Source organism: Cherax quadricarinatus, chromosome 7, assembly GCF_038502225.1.
Source record: "Cherax quadricarinatus isolate ZL_2023a chromosome 7, ASM3850222v1, whole genome shotgun sequence".
NCBI lineage: Eukaryota > Metazoa > Arthropoda > Malacostraca > Decapoda > Parastacidae > Cherax > Cherax quadricarinatus.
This window is the reverse complement of record NC_091298.1, coordinates 17212176-17227750: the sequence shown is the minus strand read 5'-3', so window position 1 is coordinate 17227750 and position 15575 is coordinate 17212176. Positions and strand designations below refer to the sequence as shown.

Below are 15575 nucleotides of genomic sequence, written 5' to 3'. Positions count from 1 at the left end.
ATGATAATGGCCTGGCTATCGTAGCTATTAGGACTGCTGCAGTGCTTCGCCATTTTTGTGTGTGCAGGATGAAACAGGCTGAGTTGTGGACCATAAGGCCGCCAGCAGTCTTGCTCCCGTTGTTGTTCCCCTCGCCGGTATATACTGGCTCCCTCATTATTTGTGTTAAGGAATTTAGACTAGTTATAATTATAATTTTTAAAGGGGTTGATCGGTAAGTCAGCGGAAGACCTCGGCCAGAGGACCAAAAGTTCCAGCTGCGGGTCATATGACTAAGACCCGCGTCAGGTATGACTTCCTGTTTCCTGACGAACCTACCTAACCTAATTTTTTGTTTTAGTGTTACTTTGTAAATGGTCCAAGTCGGATCGAAACACCGTCGTAAGCTCCTCTCTATGTACGGACTATTGTAGCCTTGTAGGTTTAGCGTTCTTTTTTATTATAATATGTGTGGGCTCTTTGCGTATGGTTGCAGCGCTGTATAGCCGTTGTGGCTTAGCGCTTCTTTTTGATTATACTAATAATAATTTGCGTATGGTTGACGAGGCATGCACCAGACAAGCTTGGCCCAGGGCCGAGCTGCGAGAGTAAGAAATTTATGGAAGCCCATTCAAGGTTGTAGGATAGTGGAGAGCAACCATCCAGGGAAGAACCACTCCTCACCTGCCTGGTGGTAACCTGTTTTTTTTTCACATTTAACAGGATTGCTGATCTTTTGTTCTGCTCTCTTCACGGGGGTATTGCTGTATAACCTCCTCGGGTTTAGAGCTTAATTTGATTAACTTTTTATTGTTATTATGTAGAATTCATGGGGGTGTCTTGATCCAGGGAACTGCATCTACCCTTCACTTCCTTTGATCACACCTGGCAATGCCTCCCATTCCAGACATTGTATATGATCCATGTGAAATTACTGTTACCTGTTAAACAATATTAATTCAATAACTATATTATCATTATATTCAGTGGCTATTCGATCAACTTCGCCAAATTCAGTTATTTGGGTGTCGTGAGCTGCCCTCAACTCATGTGTGGTGGGACACTAACAGTGCTCCTACCAACTTTTATTCCATTGCGTAACTTCTGGCTCTCTGGCCCCTCCCGTGAAGTATGGTAGCTCTCTCACGGGGTGCTCCGTCTACTGTTTGCTGCGACACCTACAGTACCTTAATGTTCTCTTATGCCAGCACTCTCCACATCGCTGTCTTTATTTCCAGAGATCTTCATTCTTATTCGCATCATTGCTAACCTGTAGTTCGCCTGTACCACTGAGGTAGGTCTGCTGTAACACCCAGGTCGAGCTGCTATACCAGGGGTGGGCAAGTTCTTCCATAAGAAGAGCCACATATAATAGTTTTCATACATTTCTGAATGTTCAAGAGCCACAGAAAATAATTTAAAATTGTATTTATAAATAAAAAATACAACTGTATAATAGTCTTGCACGCCAAAACAAAATATATTTAATGTCTGCTCGTTGAAGACTTTGAGTCTTCATTTTTGTAGTTAATAGTTTAATATATGGCTGGTAGTATATAAAAGCTGAAGTTCAGTGAGGTGGTTAGTGAGGATAACATGATGTTTTGACTTTATAAATTTCATTAAAGAGAAGAGAGATAACATCAATAAGCTGTCCCAAAAACAGAGGGTAGTCGGAAGCTAGTTTTCAGAAGACTGGGATATTTTGCTTCTAGGATTTGTTTCCAGAAGTCAGAGATGAGCGTCTATGTACTAGCGTCAAACTCGCATCCTCCTGCAGCTCAACTCTGCTTCTCTTGAAAAGATAATGTAAATTATCCGTGTGTATATATATATATATATATATATATATATATATATATATATATATATATATAATATTCTAATATTGGTATATACTGTTCTATTATAGATTATTAATATAATTTTAGGAAAAATGACAATGAAACAATATTGTTTCGGGAGCCGCATGCGGCTCGAGAACTGCGGTTTGCCTACATCTGTGCTATACCATCAAAGTATATCTACTGTATCACAAAGGCATGTCTGGTATTACACTAAAGTGTAATAAGGTATAGCTCATATAGGGTGTAATAGGGTATAGTTTATATAGCACACAGGCAGAGGTGGTGATGGTGGTTCTCTCAGCTTCCTGTACACCTGCTAAGAACCTTGAACCACTGCGCTAACTTTCTATTGACCAAGTCAACACAACAAGTCACTACAGCCACCCACAAAAACAAGTACTTACAAATATTTTTTGAAGAGAGCTAAACCTCTCAAGGGGGATGGGGTGTCTTGATGCTGGTAAAAGGCTCTTGATCCAAGAAACTGGATATGCCTTCCCTTCCTTTGGATCAAACCTAATTACTTCTCATCCCTCTGTTTCATAGTAATGAACTTTTCATACAAAAATATGGTGAGAGTAGTATAGGTGACTCGAGCCAGGGACTGTTGCGTCTTAGTATGTCACGCTGACAAGCACACCATGGCAAGGTATGTATAGTGAAAGAGGGAGGAACAGCATGTAAGGGGAAACGGACATTGATGCATCCACTCAAATTCTCGAAGTGATCAAGGTCCAACGGCCGAAACGTCTTCAGTAAGGGTGTCCTCAATGAATGCATTCGTGTCAATTTCTTCCCAAGGTGTTACCAGTCATTTGATTATAATAATAATCTTACTATGAACAACGTGTAGTTGAACCAGCGTTATTCATGAAGCACTGTTTGCAGAGCCTAGTGAGCGTACAAAATAACTAGCTTTCATCAGCGTTCTGGAGGGATTGTTACGATCCATAATGCCACGTTTTGTCTCCTGACATCTGTATGATCCTTGTGGGTTTGGCGCGTAGTTATGATAACTCCTGACACTGGGTATACACTGTTAAGTTTATGTCGGTGGAAATACACTGAGTGGTATACTTCAATCTCTAAGGTTTAAATACTCTTAACTGGTGTTTTACAGGTAAAATGAAGCCTCAAGGATCTTCGTGCAGTTGATACTTTGAACCTAACAAACCAACCTCTCGACACCACTTGTGGCCACTTGGACAATCTGAAATGTCACAACGCCGTGGTAGTACAAAGCGGGAAAGAGTAGTAGTGTGGGCATGTCAGAAGATTATTGGCAAGCTAGCAGTGATAGTTCTCTAGACATATATGCTGGAAAATTAGAAGTAAAGAGAATGTACGAAGTCCTTTCACTGTCCTCATCTATTCAGACTTAATTTATTGGGAATGGCGAAAAATCCTTCAACCCTTATCCTGGAGGGCAAGCGAGTACCATGTATTTTACACTTGAAAAAATACTTTAATAACTGATCCACGAGAGATATAAGTGATGCAAAATCCCCACAGTGAAAAGTTGTTTAAATAAATGCAGTGATTTATAACAAAAATGAAGTATTTGGAATTTTCAAAAAAAATTTAAGTATAAAGGTAATTACCAACAGAGCTTTGTCTTCAATAAGGAACTAAGGAGCTTACGCAAACTTTTTCTGGTCATCCAGACTGTGGTATCTATGTGGAATTGTCCCCTCAAGGAAGGTTCCTTGATGTTGGTGAGGGGCTCTTGATTTAGGGAATTGGATCTGAGCTCCAGTTCCCCGAATTAAGCCTGAATGCCTTCCACATCCCCCCCCCCCAGGCGCTGTATAATCCTCCGGGTTTAGCGCTTCCCCCTTGATTATAATAATAATAATAATAATAATATGTGGAATTGTGAGCCACGAGCACTAATCTGACCAGTCTTTCAACCAGCATGCCTGGTCTTACACCCAGAAACTTCCATAATATAGGCGGGGAAATTCTGTGTTTAATATTGCCAAATCAACTTGATGAGAACTTAATCACAATTCATTACAATCCTCTGAGTGTTTCATAAAATATCACTACTGGAACAAGTGTATCAGTCTTCAAAAGGAAACTCGTGTAACCTTCGCCAAATGCCAGATCAGCCGACCAGCGGTTCGGCAACAGCCTGGTTGGCCAAATACGCACCAAACAAACTTGACCCAAGATCAAGACTGCGGGAGTAGGATAATTCTTGGAACCGGTTACAAGCATATCACAGCTTACATTAAGAAGTTCTGGGACCCTGACACTTGAATCTTAAACCAAATTTCCCTTGAGTGATTGATGGAATTAATTGTCTAACACCGTATAATAATCCCTCATTACACTCTTAACTTGCCTCGTGAGGTATATTGGCAGAGGAAATTGGACATGTATCTTCGCCAAGTGCCAGATCGACCGGGCTGTGATGGATATATGGGCCAGCGGGCCGACAGCAAAAACAGCCTGGAGTATCAGGCAAACACCCGATAAGCATGGCCCAGGATCGGTCTACGAGGGTACGAAAACATTTGAAGTCCTTCTAAGGCAAAGGAAGCCAGGGGATCCATTCCTGTGTAACCCCAATGCGACTGAACCATTATTAATAGTAGTAGTAGTAGGATAGTAATAGTAGTGGTAGTATTAGCAGTAAGGCAATATACCGTAGTATGGTAAACTATAAAAACATTACACTTAGTATACAAGGAAAACTGTCATTTATAAAGTTTTGTATACAACAGTGAAGTATTTTATTTGGTACAGTTTGTTGGTATTCACTTATCAACCCCTGTTACAGTATTATTATTGATATTATTATTATTAGTCTACTTCACCGTTTGTTGCTTTATATATGTGAATAACGTCCACATATCCCTGGTACCTACATGTTTGAGTAAAGCTGACCGATTTAATGGAACCTGCCTCTTGCCCTTAGCAAATATTATGTAAATCATCCGAATTAACTCTATCTCCTTGACTCGATTAACTGGCGTTAAGTTGATAATGGGGGAAAACAGTTACTAATTATAAGTGGTTCCTCAAAATACTGGATTGAAAGATACGGGAGAAAGTGCAAAATAAACCCAGTGAAAAGCACGGGTGAGGTGGGCACAGTGAGGGAACACTGTATGAACGTCCGGGGGCCCAGACTATTCAACATCTTACCAGAAGATAATAGAAACACTGCTGGAACAAAGTGTAAACATTTTCAAGATAAAATTGGAGAAGTATCTTCACCAGGTGCCAGATCAGCCGGGCTGTGATGGATATGTGGATCACCGGGTCACCATCAGCAACAGCCTGGATGACCAGGCAAGTACCACACGAGTTTGGTCACAGGCCAAAACTCTGAAATTCATCAAAGATATATGATGTGTAGGGGAAACGTTTCGTCAGTAGAAGTACCAAGTGTTTAACGTGTCTTACTAGCTTGCCGGTAGTATATGTATATTGTCTATAATATGAAGTTACTACATCTAGGCGTGTAGCGAAGGACCAGATGGATAGCCTGGGTTCTGTGCGGTACTCGAATTAAAGACCAAGTCACTTTCTCCCCAAAGCCGGCTGCTCCGACTTTATATAGTGGGGCAGTTGACGTGGTTTGTACTTGGGCAACTACTGTCTCCCAGGTACAGTCCATGGATGAGCAGTTCATTATTGTCTTTGCTTAAGTGGTTAGGATATTTTAGCATTCATTAAAATTTCGACGCCGTGCGACTCCAGTGAGTTAAGCACTTTATTTTAATTAATTTATATGTTGGTGTACCACTTGAGGGAGATGCCTTGATGACGATGAGGAGCTCATGAACCAGGGAAACGGGCCTGTCATCCCCTTCCTTGGATCAAACCTGACTACCTTCCATTTCCCATGCTCTGTATGATCCTTACAGGTCTATCGCTTTTGAGTATAATAATAATAATAATTTTGGTATAGCAACCGAAGCAGTGGGTTCCTAAATGTTGTCCTTATATGTTGCATACATTGGCTCTAATATTCTGCCTATTTGTGAATATCGCGTAGTCGCAAGTCTTTATTATTATTATTATTATTATTATTATTATTATTATTATTATTATTATTATCCTCATAGAGAAAACAGGAAGTGTGTTAAAGTGTCGAGAAGTAACGAGGGGAGAGGCGTTCATCGTGCTTCTGGCAGGGCGAGGCGAGTAGAGCACTCAGGTAGTCTAGAGACAAGACAGTCATTAATTCATAACTGTGAGGGACGCACTCGATCGTGTGTTCCCTGTTACAAAACTTTTTAAAAAATTATTGCACTCGTGTTCTCCAACGCTTTGCCTCCTGGCCTCTGCTGAACCGTTTACAAGAAGCTAAGAATGGTGTACGGACAGTAGACATCTGGTATGCAGCCCTGCGACAACATGCCTTTTTACACAAGGCGTCAGTGGGTCACGATAATCCTGTTCAGTTTGGCTCAGTTCTGCAACGCTGCGTGTGTGTCACTTCAAGCACCTTTCTATCCAGCGGAAGCAGAGAAGAAGGGCGCTACCGCTTCCCAGTATGGTCTAGTATTTGGAAGCTTTGATCTGACAGTGTTCTTGGTGAGCCCCATTTATGGGAAGTTCATGAACAAATGGGGCACCAAGTTTATCAACAATGCTGGCATCTTTACAGTCTCAATCATGTGCATCCTCTTCGGGTTCCTCGACCATATGGACACCACCTCCCTCTTCATCGGCTTCTCATTCGCCATCAGGATTGTGGAGGCGATGGGCAACGCAGCTTTTGTAACCTCCGCCTTCAGCATCATCGCCAAGGAATTTCCCAAAAATGTTGGTGCTGCGTTTGCTACTATGGAGACTTTCTTCGGGTTAGGACTCATTGTTGGACCTACGGTAGGAGGTGCTCTCTACGAACTGGGCGGCTACACTCTTCCCTTCGTGTCCCTGGGCAGTGTGCTTCTCGGGGCAGCCATCATGACCAGCTGCCTCTTGCCCTCCACAGGAGCTGATGCTACACCTGAATCTCTGGATTCTCGAGGACAGTTTTCCACAGCTCTTCGGATTCCATCAATTATACTGATGTGTTTAGCTCTTTTGTCGTCTTCCATTAGCATTGGTTTTCTACAGGCGACACTAGAGCCCCATCTACGTCCTCTGAACCTCTCACCTTTTAAGTTAGGGCTTATGTTCGTGCTCAGTGGTTTAATGTACGCACTAACTACACCCTGCTGGGGATCGTTATGTGATAAGTTAGTTCCTCCTGGAATTATCACTACACTCGGTACTGTTGTGGTAATAATTGCCTTTATTTTGGTAGGACCTATGCCATTTATCCCACTGGAAACAACCCTTCCTCTGTGTATCGGCTCGCTCATTGTTCATGGTGTCGGATTAGGTGCTGTATTTGTATCAACCTTCTCTGGTTGTCACCGGGAAGTTATAGCAAATGGATTTCATGATGACCTGCACACTTACGGCCTGGTGTCTGGAATCTGGACGTCGACTTTTGCCCTTGGATGCTTCATTGGCCCGTCGGTTGGTGGCGTTCTTCTGGACCTGGTGGGCTTCAAGTGGGCGTCTGTGTTCGTAGCAGCGCTACATGCCTTAGTAGCATTGTCTTTAGGAATTTTTATATGCTTCAAGGGAAGTGGAAACGAAGTATTACGTACAAATGTGCATGACAGCCTATCGCAGGCTAGGGATGAGCTCCACGGGCTTTTGTCCCACGTGGATGGCGAGTGTGACTCCACTTATGGTAGCGCGAGGTCCTCACAGAAGAACCTCCTCAGCATATCTTGAGTGGTTTTAAGTTCTTTGCAGTTTACAGTGTCCTGTTTCGCTTCGTCCTAATATATCCTCCATGTTGGCAAACTGACTCGACGCTGGCGCCTCGTTAATACGAAAAACTGCTTGACAAGAGCTGGGGCGATCTCTCATGGCGTTGTTGTTGTTGAAGACATCTTCATAGTCGACCAAGTACGGATGACAGCTCTACCACAGCATCTGTATTCACATTATTTAACCACTGTATTCTGAGTCGTGTGTGAGGGGGGGGGGAAAGGGATCAGGTGCTGCCTTTTTGTGACTGAATCCGTTTGTATAAATCGTGACCCTCAGTTAAGCGGACTTCGGAAATACGGAACAAAATTCGCTGTGTCAATAGTTTTGAAAACAATGGACAAAGTTCTTTGGTCACAGAATTGTTCTTTATTGTTACAATCACTGCAAAACAACATTTTCTCTCTCCACACAACACTCATCACTGGCCACCTGCTTCCCCAATTAATCTGTTACTGTAAACTACTAAAAACAGGTTCTACTTGCATATTTTCTGTATTGAGATGGAGCGAACATTACAAAACAACATCTTGGATGAAAATATAAATGTGTATTACTAGGCCGTGATCTTATAAATGTGTCATGTTTGTCTCTATGTAAACCATGTATAACTTGTATCTAGGTCACACTATTGAGTTTTTTCTGTATATGCAACAAACTAAACTGGTTAATTAACTTTGTGATAACCATAACTTGTATTTGATGATAATTAAAAGTGTCCACTACATCAGTTTAATGTCTCTTCAGATTAATTGCATTAATTACATCTTTAAGGCTTTTAAAAATAATAATAATGGGAAAACGAAGGTCTTTATATTTATTCCCTCAAGGGAGGCGCCTTGATACTGGTGAGAGGCTCTTGATCCAAGGAACTGAACTTGTCTTTCAGTTTCTTGGATTGAGTCTGATTACCTTCTATTTCCTAGGAGCTGTATGACCCCTACGGGTTTAGCACTTTTCTCCTATTAAAATATGGTAAATATTTTTATATTCTGTAAACTGTATGGTATAATATTCATGAGAAAGTAGTGTAATAGTTCACTAGTGGGTGACCCTTGATGCTAGTGATGCTGTATAGCCCTTGTGGCTTAGCGCTTCTTTTTGATTATAATAATTGATGCTAGTGAAGGGTCTTGATCCAAGGAATGGGAGCTTTCTCTTGTAGCTTATAGACATTCCTGGTAGACAATTCAGGGGGGTCAGAACCCCCACAGCCCAGTTCCAGACCAGGCCTGTTCAAGAACCTGATCAAACAGGCTTTTCGTGATGGCACAGCGCAGTCCAACGTAGGCACTACAACCCGGCTGATCAGAACTGACCTTACATGTTGAAGATAGCCAGGGGTCTGTTGCTAATTCCTCTTATTTATCAAGGAAGGATGTTGACGAGTCCTGGTCCCTGTACACGTATTGAGACCACTCAAGGAAGGTTCCTTGACGCTGGTGGGAGGTTCTTGATCTAGGGAATTGGATCTGTGCTCCAGTTCCCTGAATTAAGCTTGAATACTTTCCACATCCCCCATCACAGGCGCTGTATAATCCTACGGGCTTAGCGCTTCCCCCATGATTATAATAATATATACACACACGTATTAAGTTATCTCTTAGTGTACTTATTGTACAATCATTGTATTGTTTCTGCCCTTCAAAAGCACATGGTAATGAAGATATTTGGATCCAAGGAATTGAAGCTACCATCCCCTGCATTACCTCCCAGGCACTGTATGACTCCATATTGTTTTAGCACTTACCAGTTACTAGTACTACTACCAATAATAATTATGTGAAAGCGTTGTGCTAGGTGCGCTGCTCCCAGCTGGACGTTGTATCGTATGCTCCAGGTCCTTTTTTCTCCTCTGTCGGGTAACAGATTTTTTTTTTTTTCCAATTTCTAATCGAGTGGCCTTAAACATTCATAAAAATATTAAATCTCAGTGGTCAGAGCGTTCGGTGAACAAAAAGATCTGGGACTGAATCTCCGGGCAATGTATCCTCGGTTTATTTGCATGTTCACACATCTTCAGAAGTATTAATAACAAGAGTAAAAATGATCCACATACAGGAGTGAGGTGATGTGATCTTACTCCAACTGTGGAAGGGAGTAGTTGGTAGGGCAGTTGAAGCTGCGGTTTATTTCTCAAGTGCTCCAGCCACGGTAGTGTGGTATTTATTCTTTAGTTATTTGTAATTTGGTGAATATTACACACAATAACATTTTAGATTCATTGTGTGTAGGTATAAAGTAAAGTGATGGTGTGGGGCTCGGAGTATGGTGGTAGTGGTTAGGACCGCCGAGTATGGTGATGGTAATAGTTGTGTTGGTGCAGATGCTGGAGTATAACGGAGGGGATAGGGTGGTAGTGGTGAATGATGCAAGGTGTGAATCAACACACAGACTCTCCATAAGACAATAAATTATACACCCGGAGAGTATATATTAGTGTTAATGAATATACCTACAAGTATGTCAGTAAAATACAATATGAGGTTTATGACATTTTATGAAGATGTTTCGTCAACTAGGACTTTATTAACTGATACATGTTGTGCGGTTTATGTCATTTTATTATGTTTCGTGTATCAGTTGATGAAGTCCTAGTTGACGAAACATCTTCATAAAATGTCATAAACCTCATATTGTATTTTACTGACATACTTGTAGGTATATTCATTATTAATGATATATACTCTCTGCGTGTATAATTTATGCCTGTTCACTGGCCACCGCACCTTCACCTTGCTTGCAGTTTCTCACTTTCTTGGCAGTGTTGAATGAGGCCATATTCGGCTCTCCCAGTGGTGGTGCTATTGTAGTTCACTTCATGACCTTAGTTTCGCTCCGTGTTTATTTACTTTATGCAAAATACTGTATTATCTTGGCCTTGTAGTATTTGCTTCTCTCTCACTGCTAGTTTGTGACATGTTATGATGATTCTTGTTTAAGCCTCAAGGATTGCATCCCAAAGAGAGGAATCCTTTAATGCTTGCCAAGTGTTTCTGATCTGAGGAATTGGAACTACCCTCTTTTTTTCTTGGGTCAAACCTGATTTCCTACCATTCCTCGAGGCGTTGCATGACCCCTGCGAGTTTAGCGTACCCTCTTAAATATAATAATTCACCTTTTGAGGTTTCCCCTCAGTCTCACATTGGTCGGCTCAACCGTTACTTTGCAATTTATCCTATATAACAACTCTTTTTCTGTGATTAACATATCACCAAGGAGAATGTACAGAAATCGAGAGCAGTGTCTTAAGATTTTGCTGCAGTATGTGTAACGTGAGTGACATTAAGAATGTTCGAAATGCTGGAGAACTCTTTAGGCAGGGAGTCGGTTCTGCCCTCTCCTTAGATCAAATGTGATTATCATAATTCCTTTGGCACTATATGATCCCTATGGGTTTAGCGTTTACTGGTGAATATATTGATTACATGGGGTGGTAACACTGCCTTTTTTACTCTTTTTGATAACAGAAGATTCAGTATTTCTTAGTAAATCTGCAAAAGAAACATCCGATTTATTTAAAAGATTGTATTTCGATTTTGCATAACTAGTTAAGATTCTCAACACTTTTAGGAGAGTGCAAAACAACCATGGGGTTGTTTTGCATCCTGTATCGCTTGGTTTGCGATATTTGCATTTTAGGAGAGCGTCACATCCATCAAACAGACGTCGAGGCTGGATGGAACTTACAGCAGGGCTGACGGGGCTGTTGACCTTTCATGGCCTGGCTGCCCTCGGAGAAGGTACCCCTCAAGGAAGGTTCCTTGATGTTGGTGAGGGGCTCTTGATTTAGGGAATTGGATCTGTGCTCCAGTTCCCCGAATTAAGCCTGAATGCCTTCCACATCCCCCCCCCAGGCGCTGTATAATCCTCCGGGTTTAGCGCTTCCCCCTTGATTATAATAATAACAATCGGAGCAGGTAGAGAGGTCTACTATAATATAGTAACATAGCGTTGTATATCATTACATGGTCAGTGGGTGAGGCTCTCTGTAATCATGCTTTTGTATGTCATGTGAATGTTGTTCACTTCTTTGCCTCTTGTGAACATTGTCTACCTTTGAGACTCTTGTAAACAATGTTCTGTATACCAAGTCTAGCCTCGTATTACTATTATTATATTTATGGGACTGCTGAAGCTATATGAGTCAGACAACGCTTGGGGAATGGTAGTTAAAATATGTTTAAGAAAGAGGAAGGTAATTCCAGTTCCTTGAATAAGGAGAGGATAACGGGTGAAAGTTATATCTTTAAAAATGCCTGTAGGAACTCATTAATTCTACAGAACCTAAAGTGTACGAGAAGATTTTATTCTGGGTGATTAACCCCTGAGTGTTAATAACGCAGAATAAACCAAGAATGCCAGATAATGTAGCTTATTACAGGATTTTTAGGTTCTTCTCCTGGATACGATCCATAACAGTCAGCAGTCCACTAACTCCTAGGTATCTATTTACGGAAGGTGAACGGAGCCAGTAATATTAGGAGAACTTGTCCCTACATTTCTGTCCGACCGGAAATGAGACGTGATCTTTTGGCTGTGAGCCGAATTCTCCACCTCAGCGTGCCACTGAACCATAGCTAGTGTTTACAGTATACTGTAGTTATAGCCCCAGCTTCTATTTCAACGGCCACCGTGATACTATATCTTTGATCTAAATTATGGGTGTGTCGTTACTTTGTTCATAAACGGGTATACAAGCTAATTTTGTTGATTGATTAATGGGATTTAAAGCCTATAGACTGCATTAGGGTCATTAATTAAGGCTGCACAGTAACCTTTTCACCAGACAAAAATACTTTATGAAAAAAAAGGATTAAACTCTCAGCTTTGCTTACTGAGGAATAATTCTGTTCCACTTCCCCATGGAGATAAAAGGAAACAAACAAGAACAAGAACTAGTAAGAAAATAGAAGAAAACCCAGAGGGGTGTATATATATATATATATATATATATATATATATATATATATATATATATATATATATATATATATATATATATAGATATATATATATATATGCTTGTACATGTATGTGTAGTGTGACCTAAATGTAGGCTGAAGTAGCAAGACATACCTGAAACCTTGCATGTTTACGAGACAGAAAAAAGACACCAGCAATCCCTACACATATGCTGCTATGTATGATAATTTATGTAACTGTATTTATGTGTACGTGAATAAACTTACTATGAACAGAGTCTCAGTGTTGATTGCAACAACATTATGGGATATATTACATGAGAGGTAGATTTATCTCAGCGTATATATGCATATATACGCGATTAGACACTAGGCCTGTTGTATATGCATGTGTGTATATGCGTGTGTATGTGTGTGTGTGTGTGTGTGTGTGTGTGTGTGTGTGTGTGTGTGTGTGTGTGTAAGCTGAGAGTTTACTTTAATCCATATTTTATGGATTAAGATATTTTTGACTGGTGGTGAAACAGTGCCTTGCGGCATTCATATCATGACTCTTCCTTTAAACCTAATTAAGCAACCCTCTTATAAATGAGCTTTGACAGTTAATATATTGAGTCGCATAAACATTATTATAATACAGCTTTCTCAGTGTAAAACGTTAATTACGTTTTGTAGTAACTGAGTGACTGTATGACCCTTGTGGGTGTAGCGCTTAGCCATGATTATTATAATAATAATTGAGTGAGTGTGTAAATAATGTGGTGCAATATAGTTTTCTGTGACACACTGCCAAGAAGAGAACGTAGATTAGTGAGCACAAACTGAGGCATTTTTCTGTTGTATATAAATAATGTTGCCTATATTATATTTGTAATACACACAGATAAAAATTATAAATCGTGTAACTGGGATAGTTTTTAGTACAATAAATCTGTAGCATAAAGTCAGAGAATAAGAAGCGGAAAACTCCTGCACCTGTTAATGTTTCTGGAAACAGCGGGAATGTTGACATTACTCTTCCATAACAACCTGGAGTTGTCCTGGGGTTGTGCCTGAGGGCCTACAAGGTAGGTAGCCCTAAATAATTGATGAGAAATGTGACTACATTCACAGATTCTTTTCGAAACTACACGTTTAAATTCATTTGTTTCGCCATTGTAATACATCACAGTCTGCGCAGTATCTTGTACACAGCTTAAATACAAGATTTTCTTTACTGATCGAATGATTATGTTAATGGAGAAACGTTAAAGTTTACACCCATGGGAGTCATGGAACTCCTACGAAATGGGAGGGAGTCAGGGTTGATCAGAGGAAGAAGAGGGTGGCTCCAATTCCTTGAATCAAGAGTTCTTCACCAGCATCACGGCAAATCCTTCTCTCCCATCCCTTGAATTGTGTTCATTGATTTCTTCATTGTTTATTGACATGACATTATTCTAAGGGATTCAGTGTAAAATGTGGCATTGTTGCACCATAGAGTTAACCTTGGGTGGGCTGAGGTGAGCAGCAGTCTGTATGCTCACACCTCTAGTGCTGGTAATAGTTGCTATGGATTGATGGTGAGGGTAGTGGTGATTGATGATGGGAGTAGCAGGTGGTGGTAAGGGTGATTTCTGGTGGTAGTAATAATGAGTAGTGACACTGGTAATGGGGGTGGTTGTGGTGGTGATGCTATATCAACGATTGTGGTGGCTGGAGATATTTGGTTGTACTCGTTACAGTGTCTTCATACTAGCTTTCACTTTTCTCTCATCTTAACTAATCACTTTTCCTTTGCAGGTAAGCGTTGCTGAAGGCTTCAGCCTCCGTCCTGATCTGCTCACATGCACAGATGCATGCACACTGACGGTATGGATAATTTATAAGAATAATCCATGGTTTAAAAAGACTTGTGTACAAACACTAAGACATATTTACAAGAAAACGTTTCGGTCCTGGAACCTTGATCATTTCTTAATATATCCTAGTGTTTACTGACGTATCTTTTTTTTTTAACCACTTTGTCGGTATCATTTCCCAAGTTTTATATCAGTAATCTATATTCAACATTATAGAATAACGCCAATATTGAGGATTAAGTCACATGTGCAACAGTTGGGTATCATTTTTGATGAAACGTTTCGCCTACACAGTAGGCTTTTTCAGTTAAACACGAAAGGAGCAGTAATAGTGAAATAAAGACGATGTAATCAGTCCATCAACCTTGGAGAAAAAGTATTTGAGGTGATTATTCCCTCAGCCTGGAGAAGAGTTCAGCTCCATGGAGCTGAATTCTTCTTTTGTACATGAATGGTATACGATACCGACAAGATAAAAATTAGACACATGTGCAACATCTGGGTATCTTTACAACTTGTCAGACACTGCAACATCATGGAATCTTGGTTCAGTGGACATCACAACCTTCTTGACTACTACTGGCCTGTGTCTTGGGTATGACCTACATCCACTGGGTATTCCCGCCTACCAATGACTATGTCTGTCTGCTACACGCCCCTCACCACCTGACGCCAGTATATAAGCGCCAGCCTTCTTGCCTGTGCTTCAGAAGCTTCACGACTACGGTGCTCTTCACCAACTCCAAGGCTGAGGGACTGATTACCCCATCTTTTCGTATATATATAGTTCTACTGTCTTCCAATTATATCCTTGAATTTGTATTGATAAAGCCACTGGATGGCGAAAAGTTTACAATAAAGATACCCAAATGTTGCACATGTGTCTAATTCTTATGTTCTTATACGCTTATAGACAAACAAGTCAAGTGCACACTGATGTAGGCCTACCTCCAGTAGAACATAAACACAAGAATTGAGGAGCACTGCAGTAGGCCTACTGACCCATGCTCAGTGACCTCACCTGTCATTGTGTTCACACATCCACAACTCTGTTTACCAAATGAATGAAGCCCCCTTCCCCAAATATACACACGCTTTTCTTTATATCCGAATTAATTTGGCGTAAATTCGCCAAATTCATAAATGACGGAAACTTGACATTTAGGGAGGCCTCGGACTTTTCGCTGGTCAGT

At 40.8% G+C, this 15575-nt stretch overlaps 1 protein-coding gene across 1 annotated transcript; it reads left to right on the top strand.

Moving 5' to 3' along the window:
- The first annotated feature begins 3699 nt into the window (after positions 1-3699).
- LOC128686817 (MFS-type transporter SLC18B1-like) lies at positions 3700-8418 on the top strand. The gene has a single exon (XM_053773932.2). The coding sequence runs from the start codon at positions 6180-6182 to the stop codon at positions 7575-7577; it is 1398 nt and encodes a 465-aa protein (XP_053629907.1). The 5' UTR covers positions 3700-6179; the 3' UTR covers positions 7578-8418.
- The last annotated feature ends 7157 nt before the right edge of the window (positions 8419-15575 follow it).

Coding starts and splice junctions, on each gene's coding strand:
- LOC128686817 (XM_053773932.2), top strand. CDS start 6,180: ATGCAGCCCTGCGACAACATGCCTTTTTACACAAGGCGTCAGTGGGTC.